At 49.8% G+C, this 24,281-nt stretch overlaps 1 protein-coding gene across 1 annotated transcript in view; it reads left to right on the top strand.

Annotated features, from left to right (window-relative positions):
• ZNF423 (zinc finger protein 423) overlaps window positions 1-24,281 on the top strand; it is a 251,209-nt gene that overhangs the window by 139,560 nt on the left and 87,368 nt on the right. Inside the window, exon 4 of the mRNA XM_060083156.1 lies at window positions 5,427-5,511. Coding sequence (XP_059939139.1) covers window positions 5,427-5,511 — 85 coding nt within the window. The remainder of the gene's footprint in view (window positions 1-5,426; window positions 5,512-24,281) is intronic.

Below are 24,281 nucleotides of genomic sequence, written 5' to 3'. Positions count from 1 at the left end.
TAATAGTAATACCACTGGTAATAGCAATTGCAATAGTGTCTACCTCCAAAGCTGGCATCGCCTGAGAGGGACCGGGGGGTCGTTCTGCTTTTTTAACCAGCCTCTGCTCTGGTTGGCCGGTGCGTGTTCCTCCTCAGTTGTCAAATATTGTGACTGTTTCCCTGCTGACCTTAGTGTTTTGCCCTGAGGATTAAATGAGTAAAGACGTGCTGGGCATGTAGCAACCATCACTTGTTATTTTCCCGTTTATAATTGCACCTCACATTTATTGAGGAATAAGGATGTGCCAGGCACATCCAGGCACTTTCTATCTATTTAATCCTTACAACACTCACTTTACAGATGAGGAAAAGGAGGCCAGGGACAATTAGGTAGTTCGCTGTGAGCCCCCCAGTTTAAAGAAGCAGAGAAGGGGTTGGAGCCCAGGGAGTGTGTGGTGCCCCAGCCCGAGCTCTTGACCAGCCCTTCAGCCAGCACCTCTGGAGCCCATCCTAGTTGCAAGGGTGGGGTCCAGGGTGGTCAGCCTGGTGCTCATGCGGTGGGACAGTGTGGCACGGCCGGGCCCCTGCATACCCTTCTCCCAGGTGCGCTCCAGCCCCATCCCTGCCCACACTGGGGCTCCTGCCGGCCATGGGGCTGCTTCTAGCGTCCCCAGAGCCTTTGGCTATTGAAGGCTGGATCCTGTATCAAGTACTAATTCGTGAAACCCCTACTGTGTGGGCACCCACTCTTATATTGTTTCCATGGCAACACCCTGGACCTTTGCCATGACCTTGGCTTTGGTACAGAGGGGGCCCAGACTCAGAAAGGTGGAGCCGCGTACCCGAGGACGCACAGCTGTGCGTGGGAGTGCGGAACTACGAACCCGAGGGGGCTTGTTTTCTGGGAGCCTGGAAGGCCTTCCTCTCCCTGTCCCTGGTCTTGTGAGAGAGCAGGGAGCTGGAACTTACATCTAGAGGCCTGGGCAGATGGGCCATTTGCAGAAAGGAGCTAGACAAAGCCCGGGTACCTCCCCAGCGGAGGCACAGCCTCTGGGGCCTCGCCCCCTGCCTGGGCACGCCTGGGGGCAGGGGCCCAGCTGTCTGTTCACCCACCCCTCCCTCCCCCAGGGTTCACGCATACAAGAGCAGACTCTGGGGGCTGCACAGGGGCTTGGGGGCTGGCAGGCTGGGACCCTCGGGAGTGTATCCATAGCAACCAGCTCTCTGAGGACTGGGTTCCCATGGGGCCGAGGCTGCTGTCGGCTGGAGCAAAGCAGTGAGGTTCCGCCTCCCCCTCTGTTTACGGGTAATAACGGCATCACCCCAATTCCAGCCCCTTGTGGGCAGACCCCGGCCCTCAGCGACTCACCAGACTGCCACGGTGCCCCGTCCGGCGTGGGGTGGGGAGGTAGACTGGGTGCTTTCACACTCTATCTTCCTGCAGGGTAAACAGCCAGCCAGGTTCCCGGACTTGTTCAGGTGACAGCTTTCTGTCACCCAGAGCAGGACTGTCTGGGGTGGTCTGGGGCATGGAGCCAAGAACGCAGCTCAGACAGTGGCTCTGGAGGGCACCTGCCTGGGGTCCAACCCCAGTTCTCCTGCTCACCAGCGCTAGGCTTTGACAAAATGATTTAGCCTCTTGAAACTCCACTTTCTCCATCCCTAAAGTGGAGCTTGCAGAGTCATCGTGAGTATTCTGAATAAACAGTGCCTGCACATAGTAGGCTCGTAGTAGGTGCTCAGTAAATGTGAGTTGCGATAACGATCATGGGAATTCAGCGGCAGTGGCTGTCTTTCCTCTCTTCTTCCCTTTTCCTCTCCACATCCTCAAGCATGTTCTCTTCCTGCCCCGGGACCCTCTGGGGTCGCTCGGGCCACGCTGGGGAAGGCAGCCCTGGCCAAGGTGCCAGGGTTCAGCTTTGGCTCTCCTGGGCTGGGCCCCGGGGAGGGCGCTTATGCAGAGGAGGTGCTTTGAATGCCAAGTTCTATTTTTCTGTGATGACGTCTCCTAGCAGGGGCTGAACCTCCAGAGGAGGATGGGGTCTTTGGGGGATAGCAAAAGGGAGACGGACCCAGAGGAGGTGTTGGGGTGAGGATGGAGGGCAGCAGGAGGTAGACAGAGTGAGAGTCCTCAGCTGTTCTCCGTGTGCTGTGTCCCACAGCCTGGCCTGGGTGCCTGCTGCTCCAGACCCTGGGCATCCCTGGTCTCACATGCAAGGCCCGAAGGGCCATCTTTGGGTGGGGGCATATGGGTATACATGTGCCTTAGTGAGTATTGGTGCTGGTGAACCTGTGTGTGTGCAGGTGTGTGTATGCCCGACTGTGAATGTGCGTGTGTATACCTATGAGTCTGTATGTGTGTCCACAAGGGTCAGTGCACACCCTTGTGCCATAAGCTGCTTGTGCATCCGTGGGTGCATTGGGGAGTGATGGGTGTGGCTGCCAGGGTTCCAGGGAGAGGACTGAAAGCGATTGTGTTCCTGGGGATGTTCTGTGAACTTGTGGTCCATGAGGATGTCTCCACTTCTCCGAGGGTGTTGCACTTATGTGTCTGTGTACAGGGAGCAAGTGGGTTGCTGTGTGTAGGGGCTGTGGGTGTGTGTGAGGGTCTTGCATGTTGGTGATGAGTTGGGGCGAGGTATGTAGGATGTTTGCAAGCCTGTGTGTATATCCTCACATGCGTGTCCATGCCTGTGCATACGCACTCTGTGTGTGTGTGTGAACGCCTAGGCTCTTTGGTCAGCAGCTCCTGTGACCACTCCCCTGGGATTCCCCTGGAGCCTGTTGCCCCACGAGGCAGGGCCTGGTCCTCTTCCTGCCACTGAGGGGTGGCCATACGGTAGGGGGACATTTGGGGGTACCCTGTCATCCTGCCCAGGCAGGCTCATGGTGATTTACCTTTCAAGCACAGTGAACCTACTTCATTCATCTGCCCCGAGGAGGAACAGCACTTTGCTCATGAACTGTCCCCCGCACTGGTCTGGACTAGCTGTGGCCGTGGCCGTGGCCTCTAGAGACTTCCAACCAAGGAGGTGGGGGGCACAGTCTTCCTTGTCCAGCAGGCTCCTCTGGGCTTCCTCCGCGTGGAGCTTCCTGGGGCGTGCTTCATTCTTGCCTTTCCTTGTTCATTCATTCATTCATCCAATCATCCATGTAAGCATCAAGGACTCCTATACTTGCCAGGCAGAGTGGGTGAGGGACACATGTGAGAGGGAATGAATGATTTTGCTGGTGGAGAAGCCCAGGGTGCTTCCTCTCCATGAGCACAGACCAGGAGTTGAGCCGCGGCGGGTGCTTCGGGACTGGGCCCCTCAGAAGACTTCAGTCCCTGCTATCTCTTCTGGCCTGAAATCTCCTCTGCCTGTTGTGAGGCTCCCCTGTTCGGTTCCCCCACCAGACTCACCCATTATTCCCGGGTGTTTCCGTGCTGCCTGCCTGCTTCCAGGCCCAGCGCTGTGGCTGCTCTGAGGACATACTGAATGCCCAGGTTTCCCGAAGCCCTGGGAGCAAGGCCCTCTGGTCTTATCAGCACGGGTCCTGGAGCCCCAGCGGGGACCCTGCCTGGAGCCTGGAGCTCCCAGCACCAGCTGGTCCAGTTGTTTCTCCATTCACTTATTCAATAGTCTCTCAGCAGCAGTAAGAATCATGATGAAAGTTCAGTGCTTATTAGACACTCACTCTGGGCTGGGCCCTGTGTTGGGTGGTGGGGATCCAGGATCCCTAGTCACCGTGGAATGACTTCTCTTTGTCCCTTCTGCCCTCATAGAGGGCGTGGCACATGTTATTTCACCACTTTGCTCATGTGTTCAACAAGTGCTTCCTAAGCACGCAGTCTTTGCTGGGACCTCACAGGTGGACAGAGCGCATCCTGGCCCTCTGGGTGCTCACAGTGCAGTGCAAGCTAACAAACCAATTGGCCACGACAAAATCGTATGCGGATCAACTAAGTGCTTTCAGCATAAGCTCAGGGGCCTGGGGAGATCCTAAACTCACTCTGGGGTGGGAAGAAAAGGCTTCTCAGAAGAGGTGCCATTTGAACAGAGTCCTCAAGGATGGAGAGGGTCTTCCAGGTGGAGGAAACGGCATAGATAAAGGCCTGGAGGTGAGACCAGGCCCTTCAGAAGAACTGCAGGTTCAGGTGGGGCTGAGGTGGGGCTGAGACAACTGAGCCCTCTGGTGGTTCATCCCGGCTACATCGTTGAGGTGGGGCCTCAGTGCTCAGCCAAGAAATCCACAGTCTTCCCTCCCTCCCTCCTTATCCCACCCCTCTAGGTGGTCACAAAGAGGGAGGGAGACGCAAGAGGGAAGAGATATGGGAACATATGTATATGTATAACTGATTCACTTTGTTATAAAGCAGAAACTAACACACCATTGTAAAGCAATTATACTCCAATAAAGATGTAAAAAAAACAAACAAAAAAAAAAAACAAAAAAAGAAATCCAGAGTCTTGCCCTCTTTTCCAGAGGTCGAGGGAGGCCCCATCATCCCAGGACCCAAAGTAGTCTTCAAAAAACTTGGATATTTTGAATTCCCATACCACCCCTCCCTCTTCATCAAAACGCACAGCCACAGCCCTTCCCCCCACTCAGGCAACACACCTCTGTCCACAGTGGGCTGGTTTCACACTGAAGCTCCACTCTTTGGAACCAGTCTTCGAGAAGCTTTGAAACTTCTCATGTTCTCCATTTTTCTGCCCCCCTCCCCACAAAAGCAGTTGGTAATAGCTCCCCGTGTGTGGAAGCCAGCTGTAGGATCACCTGGGGCCTTGTGTGTCTAGGGCAGATGAGGAATTCTTCATTCACCCCTGAGTGTCAGAGCTGATGGAAGCAGTCACCCTTGCTTGGCCACTTGGTTCTTAGGGTAGGTAAATAGATGAGAGAGGAGTTGGATGGGTGCAAAGAGAGATGAATGGATGGATGGATGGATGGATGATTGGATGGTTGGATGGTTGGATGGCTGGGTGGCTAGATGAATGATGGGTGTGTGTGTGTGTGTGTGTGTGTGTTTAGATGGATGGATGGGTAGACAGGGGGCAGTTAGACAGTGATGGGTAGACAGATGGATGAACAGACAGATGGATGAGTGGCTGCAGCAGGCATAGATGGGTGGAAGATGGGTAGATGGATTTGAGCACACCCCAAGCAGAACAGCGTGCCTCAGCTTCCTTTCTGTGGTTCTGCTGTGTGCCCTCACCTTGGGATGGGGCAGTTTCCCCGGCTCGGGCAGAGGAGCAGCTCCCTTGCAGTGGAGCCTGTCCCCACTTCCCCAGGCTGAATCTGAGCTGGATGCAGAGGCAGGTGGGAAGAGAATGGCCTGGAGAGAACTGGGAGCGGATCAGAGCCATTCTGGGAAGTCTTGAGCCATGGCCTCCAGGAACTTTTGCTTTCTGCTCTGTTCTGCATCCTGGCTGTCTAATTCCTTTCCTTTCGGTTTCCAAACAGAAGAAGACGTACCAGTGCATCAAGTGCCAGATGACCTTCGAGAACGAGAGAGAGATCCAAATCCACGTTGCCAACCACATGATCGGTGAGCATGCGTCTCCCGTGCTGCGGCTGCTGCTCGGGGTTGAAATGTGTGGTTCCAGTCGTCATTTCACGGGCTTTTAGCTCAAAGGGTAGAGTCACTGCTGCTGTCTCTGAGACATTTCACATGGGACTAAAAATGTCAGAGCTGGAGCACTTTCTCCACCCGAGCCTTCTTTTCGCGTGGCTCCGCTCACATCGCAGTCCAACTTTTGACAGTCTCTTCCATTTCCCAGCATACATTTCCCTCCATTTCTGAAATGAAGTGCTTTCCAGTTGTCAAGCACTCAGGGGCAATGATGCTTCAATTTCGTATGTCATGACATCAAATAGATTTAACTGCTCGCGTTTCCCTGCTAAACGTGGGGAATTCCTCCGGCACATTGTCAAAACAGAATGCTTACAAAGTTATTTCGCTGCTTTCCCCATTCCTCTTCAAGAGGTCTTGGACTTTGGAAAATTCAGCCTTTTAAGAAGGGAGCTTTCAAAGTCCCATCGTGTTCCCACTTGGTGTCCCGAGGGATGGAGGGAAGCCTTGAGGTCTTACTTGCCTTTTGTGGGTGGATGGGGTCTCCCTGGCGGCTAGGGAGGCCCTTGCTATAAGAGAGGGCACAGCAGATTTCTGGTGGCATGGAGCTAGCCCAGGGGGTGGGTTTGGCAGTGAGGGCCTCGAGAACTTCTGGAATCTTGGTGCCCTGGGTCTTTGGCGGAAGCGTGATCACCTTCTCCAAGACTCCCGCAGTCTGAGTGATGAAAGGTCAGGCCTGGGTTGAGCATCCCGACCCTGACTTTCTCTCCATTTTTCTGCCTCTAATATGTTTTCATTAGAGTCTTAACAGCCATGCCCACAGAGTGCTGTTTTACAAAACCCTTGATTGCACACATTAAAAAAAGGTCCACGTAAGTGTCCACCTCAGTGGATCCTCATGAACTGAGCACACTTGGGTAACCAACACCCAGGTGAAGAAGCAGACCATTCCTGCATCCCAGAAACCCCCTCCTTGGCCCCCTCCAGGCCCTTCCCCCACCAACGAAAGGGCCTCAGCATCCTGATGCTAACAGCATAGGTTACGTGTGGTTGTTTTGCATTTTATGTAAATGAGATCACACCGTCTCTGCACATTTGTGTCTGGTGTCTTTTGCTTGTTCATATTAGTGCCTGTGCTTGGACATTGCCCCTTCTCACTGGTGTATGATATTCCATTGTGTGAACACATCACCATTTATCTGTTCTTGATACACATCCTGATGGGCCTCTGGGTAGTTTCCATTGTGGAATGGTTTCAGATTCTGTGCTGCTGTGACTGTTCTTGTATGAGTCGTCGGTGAACACTCACATGCAGTTTTAACAGGAATATCTCTGCGACTGAAATTGGTGGGTCGTAGGATACGAGTAGGTTCCCCTTCAGTAGCTACAGATGAATACACTTCCGAAGTGGCCGGTTGTATGAAGTCTCCCTCCCACCTCAGCCTGTGAGAGTTGTTCCACATCTGTGCCATCACCCCCATTGTACATAAGGCCCTTCCTCAGTGGAGCTGTGCTCAGGGTGGCTGCGGTCCCCTGATCCCCGCCAGCTGCTGCTCAGTGAGTTTGGGTACCTAGCGTCCCAGTGACTCGGAGCAGGTCCCCTGAAGGCACTGAGCACAACTGGGTGCCTGGTGGGGCTCCCTCAATGACAAGGGGACGGGAGAAGCACGGGAGGGGCAGGGGACCCTGGGAATTCAGCCCGACAGGAAGATTGGTGACTTTGTAGTTCCTTCTGTTTGAGAGGCCCCTGCTGAAGGAGAAGAAGAAAACTACCCTGTCCGTCACTGGCTGCTGAGCGCGCTTTCCCGGCAGTGTCGGGGCGGTGAAGACGAAGATATCTAAAAATGTTTGCTTTCGTAGCAGGTATTAATGTGTGCTCCTGTTTGGAAGATATCTAAAAATGTTTGCTTTCGTAGTAGGTGTTAATGTGTGCTCCTGTTTGTAAGCACGAAGGCCGAGAGGCTGGCTAATTGGACCACAGCGATTTCAAAGGTGTTTCTCCCCCCCTCCTTTCTCCCTTCCACCTTTCCTTTTGTGCAGCACCTGGAAGCTGTGTGTCCACAGGTGGAAGGCGAGGGCTTGCTCTTAACTAGAGTGCTGCAAGATGTGAAAGGACGGTTTGATTGGCACTTGGGTCTTTGTGTGAGCAGAGGGCGGGGCTCCTGCAAGAAGACCCGGCTGGTGGCTGGAAAGGGCCCCTCACCGGGCTCGGCAGTGCTGTGGGCTGACCTGTTCTCAGGATGCCCGGGGGATGGGGACCTGGAGAGCAGGCAGCAAGGAGCTGTTGGTCTCAGAGCCCGAGCGTCCAGGCAAGACGTGTATGCAGCTGCACGAGGTCTCACATGCAGGCCCTTGGCTCATGGCCATGAGGCGTGGGCTAGGGACCTGCTGGAGCTACACCTCCGGTGGCAGGGCTGTATCTCCTCTCACTCTGCTCTGCCCCCCTCACCTGCACTTCCTTCTCTTGCCTCATCACCTCCATCAATCAAAGAACACTGAGCATCTGCTGCATGTAGAGACCTGGGGTGGTCCCTGTGGGTGATAGAGGGTGAAGGGGACATGGCCCCTGCCCTCAGAGACCTCACAGCATCCCGCAGAAGACACCACAGCACCACTCTGTGCAGTGGAGGGAGGTCACACTGGGTAAGGATGCTAACAGCTGCCATGGACTGAGCCCCGCCACAGGCCGGGTACTTATGTAGCTTCTAGGTCTCCACCTCACAGAGGAGGTTTAATGACTTACCCAAGTTCTTCCAGCCAGGAAAGAGCAGAGCCAGGGTCTGAATAAAAACCAGGTTCCCGGGCTTCCCTGGTGGCGCAGTGGTTGAGAGTCTGCCTGCCGATGCAGGGGACACGGGTTCGTGCCCCGGTCCGGGAGGATCCTACATGCCGCGGAGCGGCTGGGCCCGTGAGCCATGGCCGCTGAGCCTGCGCGTCCGGAGCCTGTGCTCCGCAACGGGAGAGGCCGCAACAGTGAGAGGCCCGCGTACCGCAAAAAAACCCAAAACAAACAAACAACAAACAAAAACAAAAACAACAAAAAAACCTCCCAGGCTCGCTCCACTGTGTGTGGCTCCCCTGCCAGGGCCTGTGGTGGGAGAGACCCAGCCCTACCCTCAGAGGTTTCCTGTCCATGGGGGAGGCTGATGGGCGTCCAGTAAGCACAGTGTAGTGAGGTTGATGCTTCCAGAACAGGGACTGCTGGATCCAAATAAGTCCATCAGGAAGGCCTGGGTATTGAAGGGTAAGGAGGTGTTTTCTCTGTGGTTTAGGGCCATCCCTGGCAAAGGGAGCAGCTTAGCAATGAAGGACAGTCGCTAGAGAACAGGGCCCTCGGAGAGCTGATTGTAAGGAGGAAGCAGGTCCTTGAAGGATGTGTTGTGGTTAGGCTGAGAAGGTGGGGAGCAGCATCTGTGTGAAGACTGCGGGGTGAGCAGAGCTCAGAGGCAGGGGCAGAGGAGGTGACTGGGGAATGGACGAGCCCGACTTGGCTAGGATGGAGGCATCACACGTCGTAACATCATGGGCAGTGAGGGTGGGAAGGTGGCTTGGGGCTGGACCATGGAGAGCCTTGAAGGCCAGGTTAAGGGATTCGGGTTTGGACTTGACCCTGTAGGCTGGGGTCCAAATCTGGGGGCCCCTCGGTGGGTGTTTTATTTGGTTTCCCTTGAAAAACCAGGAGAGGTAGCAGCCATGGCCCATACTCCCACACAGCACAGTTGATGGGAGCTGGGCAGCAGCTGGAGCCACAGGCCCCACCAGTCCCTGTTGTGAGTTGGGGGGGTGCTTTGCTCATTTGTGGCCCCTGCCTGGTCCCTGCGGGCACCTGAGTGTACAACCTTGGGCTTACACACGAGGGAGCCACGGAAGGTTTTGGAGCAGAGTGTGGCCTGCTTGTCGCTGGGTGCTTTGGGGAGATTAATCTGGGTGCAGTGTTGAGGGGGAAGAAAATGGGATGAGAGGGCACGGTATGGACAACTAAGTGGGAAGGTATCAGAACAAGGTTTAATAGAAATCCTTGAAAAAGTAAGCCAACAAACAGAAAACAATAGTTAAATTCAACAGAAGAAAAGTAATGGACTGTGATGAAGATGATTATTGAATTTAAGATGTCTAGAGACTGGAACTTAATGGAACAATTCTAGGACAGATAATACTTGGGAGAAGTTAATATCTGGTGGAATGTTTGCTTTGTTTATTGTCTGTGTGCCTTTAAAAAATAAACGCGTTATGCAAAAAAAAAAAAAAAAGCAAAAAAAAACAGAGACCTGCCCCGTCTGGTCCAGAGGTGAGGGAATGAGACAGGGAGGGAAGGGAGGAGGGAGGTGATGGAACTTATATTTGGCCTGTGCTGTGTGCCTATTGGCCCCGGTGGCTTGGGGAAGGTGGCGGGAGTGACTGTGGAGGTGTGAATGGAAGAGAAGCTGGTGCTGCAGCCCCGGTAGACACTGTCTAGTGTCCCTGTGGGCAGCTTCCCCTGCTAAATGGCCCGAGCCCAGAGTGGCTGCCTGGAGCTGGCGGGGGTAAAAGCCCCCCCTTAGTCGCACCGAGGGGACTCGGCAGATAGACGTGACGCTGTTTAGCTTGGTGGCGTTCTCATAAACTCGGGGCACCGGGGGTCTGAGGCAGGACTCCCCAGGGACCTGGACTGTGGGAGCCCACCCCCGGGGGACGCTAAACTGACCTTTTTATAGCGGGGTGGGGGTGCCTCATCGTGGCTTTGCAGCCTCCAGACCCCGGGAGTTATGGATGACTCAGGGACATGTCTCCTTGGAAACATTTTCCCAGCGCCCCTCTCCTGGCTGCCGCTGGCAAGGGAGTGATTTGGAGCTGATCGAAAGGCAAGGGTCTTTTGAAACCTTTCAGTGGCGGGGTCTCCTTTGAAATCCCCCCTCCCCACAGAGAATGAGGCCCCCCTTCTCTGGGCTTCCCCCAGCTTTTGAAATGGTTTTAGACACTCCCTCCCCGAGCAGGCACATCAAAACCTTGGAGCAGTCCACAGTTCTGTTCTGTGACCTCCTGCGGGGATGACCTGGCTCCGCCCAGCTGCCCCTTCCTCACCTCCCCCTGCACCCCTCTCCCCCGAGATCCCCCGCTCCCCGCCCCCGCACCCCCCCCCCCCCCGCCGACACCCTGGAAAATGGCTCTGCGGGAGGCCCCCGCCTTGGGCTCCCCGGGGCCTGCTGAGGGAAAGCTGAGGAAGGCTTATGGGGGGCCTGGCCCAGAGACAGGGCCCCCCGATGGCTGGAGAAGGATGAGCGTCTCCCCATGTGTGTTGGGCATGTTCTGTACAAGGCATGAACAGTCCCCCCAGGGCACTTGGGGCCTCAGAGCCCCGGGAAGCTAGTCCGCCTGCCCTCTCCACATCTCATCCGCTCACAGACCTCTCCCCTCTCCGTCTCTGTCAGGCCGATGGCTGGACGAGGGGTCTGAGAACTTGTCCTTGAAATAACGAACTTGCTATGACCCAGGTTGGCCCCAAGGGAGTGACTCAGCCTCTGGGCCCTGGTGTCCTAACTCAGGGCTTCACAGGCCCCTGGGGGGAGCCCCGAGGAGGGGCAGAGCTGGGAAGGGACAGTCCTTTGGGGAACTTGTCAGGGACGTTTGCCCTCCGTGTCCTTGGAAAGTGGCTGTGGACCCTCTGGCAGGCAGCCAGGCCAGAGCTGGTCCCGTCCCGGTGGGGCATTAGTCATTCTGAAGATGTTATTTTCTTGGTCACGTCAGCCTCTTTCCCTGGGTGCCTCTTAAGGCCTGGGCTTTGCTGTCGGCAGTGAAGAAATGGGGGGCATTTAGAAGATCAGCCTCTCCCACCTCCTGCTGAGGCCTTTAAAATGCCCCCCATGCCAGACGGGTGGTCCTTGTCTGTCTTCCTGGTACTGTGGCAGGATGGGCCCTGGTCCACCTAGAGGGGAAGGGCCTGCTCAGGGTGTGTGTGTGTGTGTGTGTGTTTGAGAGAGAGGGAGAGAGAGGGAGGTTTTCTGCCTTCTAAGTCTTTAAGAAGCACATCCCAGGAGACATGTTGAAACCTACCTTGCAGACCAGGTATCCCCTCTTTCTGAGGCTGTTTCCACACCCAGGACCCTTGCTGAAGACCTGGCCTGCAGTATTTTTGGAGAGGAAGGAAGGCCTGGTGTGGAAATCAGTGTTTTGCCCTCACACCAGGGAAATACAAAACCCTCAAATATGACTGAAGAGAAAAACACGTGAAAAGGAAAAGGAAAAGGAAAAGGAAACAAAGGTCCCTGTGCCTTTCTGTTGGGAACACGTCTTGCTGAGCAGGGCTGTACTAGTTCTTCTGTTGGTGCTTTTGATTCAGGTAACACCAGACACCCAAAACATCCGTCTAACCTTAATATGTGATAAAACTGTCTCCCTCTGCCCCCAGAGATCACGTTTCAAGTTCTGGGACTGTTCTGTCAGGATAACAAGCTTGTACAGAGAGCCTATCATCCAATTCTTTCTTCTTCTTCTCCCCCTCTCCTCTCTCCTCCTCCTCTTCCTCCTTCTTTATCCCCCAAGTAGGGCACAGTCACTTCCCTCCTTAACAGCCCCCATGGATGAGAGGACTCACTTTCCCTGACTTTGAATCTCGTTGGTTGGTTTAAGGAGGCTGTTGATCAGGTACTTTGGTCTCTGAAGAATCCATCATTTCTGGATTTCAAAATAGTGGAAATTTTCTCATTTTGATCGATTTCATCCTTTTTCTAAGGGCCTCCATAGGTGGGTTCCTTGGAATAGTAACCTCAGTTCAGTAAACATGATTGAGGTCCTCAGTGAGGAACCGCTAGCCAAGTTGGGAAGGGGGTAACCTGAAAGGGTAAGTTAATATCATGTCACTAAGTCTAAGATATAGAAGCTCAAAGGACAGGCATGTTGCCCAATCTGGGCATTCCAGGAAAGCTTTTAGGAGGAGGTGACACCTTAGAAGGTGGAAGATAAGGTGGGAGGGGCCTTCCAGGCAGAGAAAATAGCATAAGCCAGTTCATAGAGAAGAGGCCCATGTAGTTTGTGGGGAAATTGTAGACAATTCAGTATCACTGCAGAATAAATTTTGAGGCAGGAGTTAGGTGGGTCACAGAAAAGGCTGCATTAGAGTAGGTGAGAGAAGATGAGGATATTGGTTAGGAGGGTGTGGCTTGGAGAAACACTTGAGAGGCAAAACCAGCAGGATTTGGGAACTGAATGGAAATGGGAAGTAAGAGAAGTTAGGAATGACTCCAAGGTCTCAGGCGACCAGGTTCTGAGTGACAGGTAGAAGATGATACCATGCCTGAAGAAGAGCTGTTGGGGGTTAGCAAAGAAGATGATGATTCCAGTAAGGATCGTTAACATCTAACACGACTTACTAAGTATCAGGCCCTGTTATCAATATCTACACATGTTATCACATTTAACCCCACGACAGCTTATGAGAGGGGCATTGTTATTCTCCCCACTTTGTACATGGGGAATTGAGGGGATGTGTCCAATGTCCGTAAGTTGCAGGTGGGGAATTTGAACTCAGGCAGTGTGATTTCAGAGCCTGGAATCCTCTTAACTCCTACACCTGGAGGCCCATCACACTTAGTTAGCTTGAGTTTGTTGGCAATTTGGCCTTGCAGGAGCTGCCTGTGGCCTATCTGAATGTTGGTGTCTGGATAGCAGTTGGCCACATGGGCGGGGAGCTCAGGAGGAAGGCCTTGGCTGGAGGAGAGGTTTGAAGGCCTCAGCACAGATGGTGAGGCAGCTGGGAGAAGGGAGGGGCATGAGGAACGTGGGGTCATCTACACCCAGACAGCAAAGTGCTTCTGGGCAGCAGTGTGAGGGGCCACAGAGAGGCCCATGGAGGCAGGCTGAATGGGGTCTGCTGGACTGTCCTGAGCATGAGCGTCGTCAGTGAAATCAGACGGAGGAACAAGTTGAGGAGAGGTGAGGAGACCAGCAGTGTAGACTTGAATTTCCAGGTTCCAGACTGGGAAGGAAGGGCAGAAAACAGGAGCCGAGGGGTCCAAGGGTCAGAGGAAGCTTTTGCATTTTGAAGAGGGAAAGACCAGAGTATGTTTCTAGGCTAAGAGGAGAGAGCCAGCAGGGAGAAGAGGAAGGATGGAGAGGAGATAGCAATGGAGCCAGTCCTGGAGGGTCAGGGCCTGGGGCCCTGGCACCATCTTGATGGGCCAGCCCACAGGCATGGCCTTCTTCACATGCTCTCCATGCCATGGACTTGGAGGCCTGTGTTACTGAGTTGACTTTGTTGAATGCCCTTTATGGTCATTTGGCTGCTTGGGAGCAGCTGACATGTGAGCAATTTCCCTTGCATCTGCTTCTGGCTGAGCCTCACTGGAGTGACGGCAGAAAACAAGGGCGCTGCAACCCCAGGGCTTGGCCTGCTCTGTCCTGAGCTCCTAGTAGGTGCCAGGGTCTCACACTGGGCTGTGGATGCCTGTCCAGGGCTCCCTTCCTCGTGGGTCCCTGGGCTTCAGTGTGGAGGAAGTGGGAGGCCTCCTCTTCTGACTGCAGATCCCTGCCCTGAAGGAGTCGGAGTGTCCCTCACTGTCTGACCAGTCTCACAGATGCCCCACCGGGTGCAGTTTCCAGCCCACTTCCCTGGGGAAACCGAGGTAGGGAGAAGGGAAGTGGTTCCCCAAAGACACACTGTGAGTTGTGAGCCTGACTTGCAGTAAGAATCCAAGGTTGCTGATGGGAGTGTTTTCTAAACAAAGACGCTTTATTAGGAAGTTACTGATTTTAGTTTATCCAAAAGATCTTTATGAAGCACCAATAGTTTCCTCAATCTGCTGTAGATATGAATATTAATTAGAAATGTGCACATGTGTGCACACACACATAGAATGTAGAACTCTACAGTGAATCAGAGTGGTTAAGAGCAGTTCCAGCTCATGGTTGACTAAGTTATTTTGCCTTTTGTATGCTTCAGCTCCGCATCTATAAAATGCCCTCATCTTAGGGGCTTCCCTAAGCCCCTAAGTGGTGCAGTGGTTGAGAGTCCGCCTGCCGATGCAGGGGACGCAGGTTCGTGCCCCGGTCCGGCAAGATCCCACATGCTGCGGAGCGGCTGGTCCCATGAGCCATGGCCACTGAGCCTGCGCATCCGGAGCCTGTGCTCCACAACGGGAGAGGCCACAACAGTGAGAGGCCTGTGTAACGCCAAAAAAAAAAAAAAAAAAAAAAAAAAAAATGCCCTCATCTTAACATAGCTGTACTAACATAGCAGTTTAGGCAGGTCTCAATCAGTGACACGTCAGGGATGCAACTCACACTGACTACAACATTCAAAAGAGAATTATTGGCTAATGTAACTGAAAAGTCTGGGGATACATTAGGTCACTGGCTTCAGGCATGGCTGGATCCAGGGGTTCTAAGAAAGTCATCATCCATCTATCTTTCTCCCACCTCTCAGCTCTGCTTTCTCTTTGTTGCCTTCATTCCCAGGTGGGATCCCCTGGTGCCAGTGACAGCCAGCAGCTCCCCACTCAGTGGTCCCGGCAGAGAGGGGCACGTGCTTCTTCATCAGCAGAAAAGGTTTCAGGACCAAGGCTCACTGCCTCAGAAGCGTCCTAAAGCTGCCCAGGAGGCAATCCTTGTAGTCAGGGAGTTGGAGTGGGTTGCCTGCTTGTGCTGGCACTACCCACCCTCCTTGGATGCTGCGGTGGGCCAGTATCTGCCCCTCGTCCCCCCACAGTGGGAATGGGGAGGGCGTTCTTGAAAAGAGAAAGGGTATCTATTTTTCACAAGGAGGGGGAAGCACAAGCAGTAGAGGGTCACCACCCCTACCTTCTGGGGCTGTTTGAAGAATTCATGACTTAAAATATGTGACAAGTGCCCAGCACATGTAAGTTCTTAGTAAGTGGTAGCTATTAATCTTAATATTATTATTATTAGTCCCTGTGGCAGGGACTCATTAAAGACAATGACGCTGCTGCTAGAGCCCTTGTTTAGAGGGGACGAACTGAACCCCCCCGTGACCACGCTGAGCCTTCGATCCCAGGTGCCAGTCCATGGCGGCTCAGAGGATGCTGCTGAGGGCTTCCTGGAGGATGAAGACGGGCCCTCTGCCTTTACTGAGCTCCAAGGAGCTGTGCCTGCAGGACAGCTCCAGAAGGGGTAGCTTCTGTCAGAGGGATTTATTCATTTACTCCTTCATTCATTCAGCACTTTTTTTCTTTCCTGAACACCTACTCTGTGCCAGGTACTGGGCGTAGATGTTGCAGTGAGACAAAGTCCCTGCATTCCTGGAGCTAGTGGGGATCAACTGTTAAGCAAGAAAACAAGTTAAAAATCCAGACTGTTTCAGAACATGATATGTTCTGTGAAGAAAAGAAGGGGCAACCACGTGTGTCCAGGAGCAGTGTAAAAGCGTATGCTTGGCAATGGCCTGGCTAGGAGGTGACTTTTTGGCTGACAGCGAGTGCTCAGACTAGTTTTAGTTTTGATGAGATGCATGACTGCCCACTGACCTGGACACTTGAGGCTGCTGGTGTGCATGCCCTTCCCCCATAGGAAGGGGAGATCCTAGAGGGTGGTGCCACGTCACGGTGAGAGCAGCCCCGGGTGCCCAGGGGACAGCCTGGGGTTAATCGAGTCCTGCTTCTAGTGCCTAAAGGGCCCCCCCCGCCAAGCTTGGATGGTCTGTCAGGCTCCCTCCAGCCCGGATCAGCACTGCACTCAAGCATCCACTCTTTTGCCCTTTATCTGGATTCTTTGTGGACCACCCACAAAGGATCCTTTCACCAGAGCTCCATAAACCCAGCAGCTTGGGAACCTCCCATGCTAGTGTCTGCCTTCCCCCTCTCTTAAGGCACTGCCCAGTCTGGGGCATCTTTGTGGTCCCCCGGCATCCCTTTGCCTGCTGTCTGGCCTCTCTCCTTAAGTCTTTCTTACTTCTCCCTGGGTCCACCCTACCTCTTTCAGTCTACAGCCCCCAGCTGCCTCCAGATGCCTGAGTCCTGTTCTTCCCTCCTAGGGTTTCCAGATTTAACAAATAAAAATACAGGCCGGCTAGTTAAATCTGAATTCCAAATGAACAACAAATAACTTTTTAGTCTAAGTATGTCCCCAATATTGTATGGGACATACTTAGGCTAAAAAGTAACGTGTTGCTGGGCTTCCCTGGTGGCGCAGTGGTTGAGAGTCCGCCTGCCGATGCAGGGGATGCGGGTTCGTGCCCTGGTCTGGGAGGATCCCGCGTACCGCGGAGCGGCTGGGCCCGTGAGCCATGGCTGCTGAGCCTGCGTGTCCAGAACCTGTGCTCCGCAGCGGGAGAGACCACAACAGTGAGAGGCTCGCATACTGCAAAAAAAAAAAAAAGTTATGTGTTGCTTATCTGAAGTTCCGATTTAACCAGCTATCCTGTATTTAATCTGGCAACCCCATGCCCCTTCCCTCACAGTCCCTATGCCTGAAGCCAGTGAGCTTGGGGAAGCACAGTGGTGCTCCAGCCCACCTTCTTTTAAAGCTTTTTATGGTGCTTTTTTCATTCTTATAAAATTTTTGACTATAAAAAATTAAACTTTTAATTTTGAGATAACTGGAGATTCAGTTTCCTCTAACCACAACAGTTTGTAAAATGAGACGTACAGTATCACAACTGAGATATTGACACCTATACACTCAAGCTACAGAACATTCCCATCACGAAGAATCCTTCATGCTTTCCTTTTAAAGCCATAGCCACTTGCATCCTGCCCCCGCTCCTTCCTTAACCTCTGGAAATCACTAATCTGTTCTCCATTTCCATATTTCTGTCATTTCAAGAATGTTATATAAATGGAATCATATGTAAGTCTACATGATCTTTGGGATAAATTCCAGGAGTACAGTTGCTGGGCCTATAGCACTTGAATGGTTGACTTTTTAAGAAACTGCCAAACTTTTCTAGAGTAGCTATGCCATTTTACATTGCCACCAACAGGTTTCTCCACATCCTCACCAGCATTTGGTTTGTCACTATTTTTTATTTTAACCAATCTGATAGGTAGGTGGTGATATCTTATTGTGGTTTTATGTGTATTTCCCTAGTGGCTAATGATGTTAAACATTTTTTCATGGGCTTATTTGCCATCTGTTTACACTTTTTTCCCTTTTTTTTGTGATACGTGGGCCTCTCACTGTTGTGGCCTCTCCCGTTGTGGAGCACAGGCTCCGGACGCGCAGGTCAGCAGCTCACGGGCCCAGCCGTTCCGCGGCATGTGGGATCTTCCCGGACCGGGGCACGAACCCGTGTCCCCTGCGTCGGCAGGCGGACTCTCAACCACTGTGCCACCAGGGAAGCCCTGTTTATCCTTTTTGATGAAAAGCATTTTTATATCTTTTGCCTATTTTCTAATTGGATTGTTTACTTTTTTGTGGTTGACTTTTGGAGTTCTTTGTATATTCTAGATACTGGTCCTTTGTCAGATATGTGGTTGCAAAAGTTTCCTCTTGGTCTGTAGCTTGTCTTTTCATCTTCTTAAGTGGGTCTTTTGTAGAGTAAAAGTTTTAAATTTTGATGAAGGCCAAATTATCAATTTTTCCTTTATGGCTCCATGTCTTTGGTTCCGTTTAAGAACTCTATGCCTAACCCTAAATCCCAAAGATTTTTTCCTATTTTTTTCAAATAAGTTTTATAATTTTACATTTCACATTTAAGTCCATGATCCATTTTGAGTTAATTTTTATATAAATTTGGGTTGAGTACCACCCACCCCCATGTCCAATTGCTCCTGGACCATTTTTTGGAAAGACTATAATTCTTCCATTGAACTGTTAATTATCAGTTGGGCATATTTGTGAGGATCTGTTTCTGGGTTGCATTGATCTATGTGTCTATTACTCTGTCAATCTGACACAGTCTTAATTGCTATAGCTGTTTAAATCTTGAAATCAGACTGAATCCTCCTTTTTTATTGTTGTTTTTCAAAATTTTTTTATTTTTTTTTTATTTTTATTTTTTGCGGTGCGCAGGCCTCTCACTGTTGTGGCTTCTCCTGCTGTGGAGCACAGGCTCCAGACGTGCAGGCTCAGTGGCCATGGCTCATGGGCCCGGCCGCTCCGCGGCTGTGGGATCTTCCCGGACCGGGGCACAAATCCGTGTCCCCTGAATCGGCAGGCGGACTCTCAAGCACTGCGCCACCAGGGAAGCCCGTAGGTTTTTTATAGATACTCTTTATCAGGTTAAGGAACTTCTCCTCTATTTCTGTTTTCCTAAGAGTTTTTATCATGGGTGGGTGTTAAATTTTGTCAGTTTTTTAAAAACTGCAGCTATTTATATGACCATGTGATTTTTCTTCTTTAGTCTGCTAATATAGTGGATTATACTGATTGATTTTTTTTTTTTTTTTTTTTTTTGCGGTACACAGGCCTCTCACTGCGGTGGCCTCTCCCACCACGGAGCACAGGCTCAGGATGCCCAGGCTCAGTGGCCACGGCTCACAGGCCCAGCCGCTGCGCGGCATGTGGGATCCTCCTGGACTGGGGCACAAACCTGCGTCCCCTGCATTGGCAGGCGGACTCCCAACCACTGCGCCACCAGGGAAGCCCTATACTGATTGATTTTTGAACATGGAAATAGCCTTGCATCCTTGGTGTACACTCCACTTGACCATAGTTTATAATTTTTAAAAATATATGATGCTGAATTCTCTTTGCTGTTCTGTTAAAATTTTTTTTCTCTGTATTTATGAGGGATATTGGTCTGTAGTTTTATTTTGTCCTGTCTGCCTGGTTCTGGTATTGGGCAATATTAGCTTCATAAATAAATTCAGAAGGTTCTCCTTTTCTTTTTTTCTGAAAGAAATTATGTAACTATGTAGAATTGGTGCTGATCCTTCTTTAAATATTTGTTAGAATTCTCCAGTAAAATAATCTGGGTCTGGAGACTTCTTTTTAGGGAGTTTTTAATTATGATTTCAAGTTCTTGATATCTATTTTATATCTGAAATAGGTATCAGGTTATCTATTTCACGTTGGCTGAGTTGTGATAGTTTGTGCTTTTCAAAGAATTGGTTTTTCATAGTATTATTCTCTTATTATCCTTTTGATGTCTGTAGGGTCTGTAGTGATATCCTCAGGTTCATTCCTGATATTGGTAATTTGTGTTTTCTTTTTTTCTTTGTTAGTCTTGTTAGAGATTTGTCAATTTTACTGATATTTTCAAAGAGCCAACTTTAAAAATTTATTTTCAGTATTGGTTTTCTGTTCTCACTTTCATGATTTCTGCTCTTATCTTTATTATTCACTTTCTTCTGTTCTCTTTGGGTTTATCTTTCTCTTATTTTTCTAGGTCTTTGAGGTGGAAACTTAATTATTGATTTGAGACCTTTTCTGTTTTCTAATGCATGCAGTTAGTGCTATGAATTTCCCTCTTAGCATTGATTTAGCTGTGCCCCACAAATTTTAATATGCTGTAGTTTAATTTTTATTTAGTTCCATAAAAAAATATTTCCTTTGAGCTTCATCTTTGACTTGTGATTGTTTAGAGGTGCCTTCTTTAGTTTCCAAGTGTTTGGAGGTTTTCTTGTTATATTTCTGTATTTAATTTATGGTTTGATTCCATTGTGATTGGAGAAAACACTATGTATGACTTTAATTCTTTTAAATTTGTTGAGATTTGTTTCATGCCTTATGATATGGTCCATATTGATATATCTTCTCTAGGCACTTGAAAAGAATGCATATTCTGCTGTTTTGGGTGACATGTTCATCCAAATCAATTAGATCTTTTTGGTTGATCGTGTTGTTGAGTTTTTCTGTATCCTTGCTGATTTTACACCTAGTTGATTTATGAATCACTGAGTGAGAGGTGTTGAAATGTTCTTCTGTAATTGTGAATGTGTCTATTTCTCCTTTCAGTTTTATTAACTTTTGTTTCACATATTTTGCAGCTGTATTGTTTGGTTCATACATATTTAAGATTGCTATGTTTTCTTTTTTTTTTTTTTTTTTGCGGTATGCGGGCCTCTCACCGCTGTGGCCTCCCCCGTTGCGGAGCACAGGCTCCGGACGCGCAGGCTCAGCGGCCATGGCTCACGGGCCCAGCCGCTCCGCGGCATATGGGATCCTCCCAGACCGGGGCACGAACCCGCATCCCCTGCATCGGCAGGTGGACTCTCAACCACTTGCGCCACCAGGGAGGCCCGCTATGTTTTCTTGATAGATTAGCTTCTTTATCAGTGTGTAATGCCCCTCTCTGTCTCTGGTATTTTATTTTATTGCTTTGCTTTGAAGCCTACATTATCTAATATTAATATAGCCCTTCTGCTTTCATTTGATTGTTTGAAGGATAATCTTATTCCTTTTACTTTCAACCTGACTATATTGTTATATTTTTTTTCCTTTTATTTGCGGTATGCGGGCCTCTCACTGTTGTGGCCTCTCTCGTTGCGGAGCGCAGGCTCAGTGGGCTTGGCTTACGGGCCTAGCTGCTCCGCGGCATGTGGGATCTTCCCGGACCAGGGCATGAACTCGCGTCCCCTGCATCGGCAGGCGGACTCTCAACCACTGCGCCACCAGGGAAGCCCTATGTCGTTATATTTTAAGTGAGTTTCTTGTAGATAGAATATAGGCGGGCTACTCCCTGTCCTCGTTCTGCCAATCTCTGTCTTTTTAATTTGTATATTTTGACCATTAATATTTAATGTAATTAATTATATGTTAGAGCTTAAGTTTGCCATTTTAAAATTTGTTTTCTGTCAGTTTTCTCTCCTTTTCATTTCTGTTTTCTACTTCCTGCCTTCCTGTGAGTTACTTGAATATTTTCAAGAATTTCATTTTGGTTAACCTGTTGTGTTTCTTTTTGTACAACTTTTAAAATGATTACTTAGGCATTACATTATATAAACATAGCTTACCAAAGTCTTCTGGTGTCATCATTTTACCAGTTCAAGTGAAGTGTAGAAACCTTACCTTCCATTATTCTCCCCTATTTATAATCTAATTGTTTAGAACATTTCTCCTATAAATATTTAAAACCATATCAGATAGTGGTAAATTTTTGCTTCAACCATCAAGCATAATTTAGAAAACTCAAAAGAGGTAGACAAATTATCGTATTTACCATAATTTTGTTTACTGTGTTTTCTTCCTACTTACAAGAATTCTTGTATCATTTCCTTTTCTATTTAGAGGAGTTCCTTTAGCTTTTTTTTTCTTTTTTTTCTTTTTTTTTTACAGTAGGCATTCTGGTGACAAATTCTCTTAGTTTTCTTCACCTGAGGATGTCTTGATTTCCCCTTCATCCCTGAGTGGTAGTTTTTCTGGATATAGATTTTGTGTTGCCAGTTCTTTCCTTTCAGCACTTGAAAAATATTGTACCACTTTCTTCTGGCTTCCATGGTTTTTGATGAGAAATCTGCTGTCATTTTAATTATTTTTCCACTGTGGTAAGGTGTCATTTTTCTTTCTCTGCTCCCCAATTTTTTTCCTTTGTCTTTTTTTTCTTTTGAGTACTTTTTAAGTTCACCCCCTTTCTCCTCTCCTTCTAGGACTCTGACCATATGAATGTTAAAGTCTCATCAATCTCTGAGGCTCTTTTCATAAAAAAAAACTATTTGCTTTCTTTTGTTCAGATTGGGTGATTTTTATTTTTCTCTCTTCCAGTTTGCCAATTCTTACCTCTGTTTCCCTCCTCCCTTCTGATGTTGAGCCCATCATTGATTTTTTAAAACTTTTTTTTTTAATTTCTAAAATTTCCATTTAGTGCTTCTTCTTTTTTTTTTTTTTTTTGTGGTACGTGGGCCTCTCACTGTTCTGGCCTCTCCTGCTGCGGAGCACAGGCTCCAGACGCACAGGCTCAGCGGCCATGGCTCACGGGCCCAGCCGCTCCATGGCATGTGGGATCTTCCCAGACCGGGGCACGAACCTGTGTCCCCTGCATCGGCAGGCGGACTCTCAACCACTGCGCCACCAGGGAAGCCCCCATTTAGTGCTTCTTTTTATCTTCTATTTCTTTGCTGAGACTTTCTCTTTTTCCATTTGTTTCACACATGTTCATAATTGTTGGGAGTAGTCTATGATGGCTCCTTCAAATTCCTTGAGAGATAACTGTAACATCTCAGTCATCTCAGTTTTGGTATGTATGGATTGTCTTTTTCCATTCAATTTGAGATCTTCCTAGTTCTTGGTGGGACAAATGATTTTTGATTGAGGTGGGAAGAATTCCAGGTTAGTCTCCCTACTAGGTCTCCACTGATACCTCTTTGAATAGTGGGAGGAGTGCCTCATTCCTGTCCCCCACCTGACTTTCCCTGACACCAGGAGAACGGGTAGGTGCACCTTGCTACTGCTGGGTTGGGGTGGAAGTCCAGGCTCTCCAGATGGTCTCTAGTGACACCATGAGGAGGGGCCATGTTACTGCCCAGCAAGTATGAAAGTCTGGCTTCCTACTAGGCTTTTTTGACACTCCATGGATATGGGGTATTGGATGCCTTGTTACAGCCTTAAGAGCATGGAAATCTAGGTGCCCTGCTCAGCCTTTGCTTGAATGGGTAGAGTGGAGGTAAAACATTTTCTATGGGTTTGGTTGGAGCAAGCTATTATTGTCTACAAGTTTTCTGTCTTGTCAGGCTGTACCTTTTCTGGTCCTTTGGCTAGAGAGCCCAGGCTTTTCTTGGGGCTTTTAAAATCTTATCTGTCAGTGTTTCCTGGTTGCCAACTGCTTGAGCTCCAATCTGAGATATATGAAGCAAAAGGAAAACCCAAGGTACTCACTACCATGTCATTTGTTGGGTCCCAGTGTCCCTGGCTATTCTGCCTTCTTTTCTCCACCTTTCAGAATATTCTTATGTTTCTTTCATAAGGTCCAGGGTTTTTATTTGTACTTAGCTGGAGGAATAGAGAAAATTATGTCCAGGGGAGAAATCTGGAAACTGAATAGGCAACTAAGCGTCTCGGGAACATTTGGAAAACATTGCTTTATTCCACAGCGACGTTTTTGCAAGGTTGCTGGGTCCAAGGGCTTGTGGGGAAATTGGAGCTTAGACTGGAGGTTTGTAGCTCAGACCTGGGCCAGGACCATTTCGAGGACCCTCCTCCTTCCCCCACTCCTCTTCTTTTGCAAGGGGAGAGAACAGTGGGCTGTGTGAGACCCTTGACTCACTGGTTGGTGGCAGTCCTAAATCAAGCCCGGCAGCACCCAGCGTAAAAGTTGATACTAATGATACCTTGTTTCTGCATCCATCCAGCATTGCCTTTTATTTTCTTCCCTCTAATGATCCTTCTCACTCTGATTTTATCTCCTTAGGAGGTGATGAAGAAAGCTGGGGTGGGGTCCTATCTGACATATCACCTAGGTGCACTGATGGTATGAACCAAAAGTTGGCAAATATGGGCCAGTATTGGTGCTTGAGGGTTAGGGAGAGATGCAGTGATGCAGTGCTGGAGATGTGGGGTGGTAGAAGGATCTCAAATCCATGCAGCCGAGTGCTGGAAGCTGTCATGGGAATTGGGAGGGAGCAGACCAAGATTTGACTGGTCATCTGGTTGTCTTGTCCCTTCAAAGGAGGACAGCTCTTGCACAGACCTCACTTTTCCCACCTGGGCATTCGGAGCCCCCTCCCTAGTTGCCACCAGCAGAGTCTCAGGCAACTGCAGTGGAATTGTAGCACTTGGGTGGATACTGGAAAGTGGTGATGTTTCTGGGGCAGTGAGGCAAATAAAACCATGACATTGTTTTCAAAGCATCAAATGCAAAATTGTCAACACAAACATATTTCTGGACCGAACAGTCGAATGTGTGAATTAATTACGGACCTATTAAGAAGCAGAATTCTTCT

This window comes from Mesoplodon densirostris, chromosome 19 (assembly GCF_025265405.1).
Source record: "Mesoplodon densirostris isolate mMesDen1 chromosome 19, mMesDen1 primary haplotype, whole genome shotgun sequence".
Taxonomy (NCBI): domain Eukaryota; kingdom Metazoa; phylum Chordata; class Mammalia; order Artiodactyla; family Ziphiidae; genus Mesoplodon; species Mesoplodon densirostris.
Note: the sequence above shows the minus strand (reverse complement) of the source record. Positions and strands in the feature narration are given on the sequence as shown.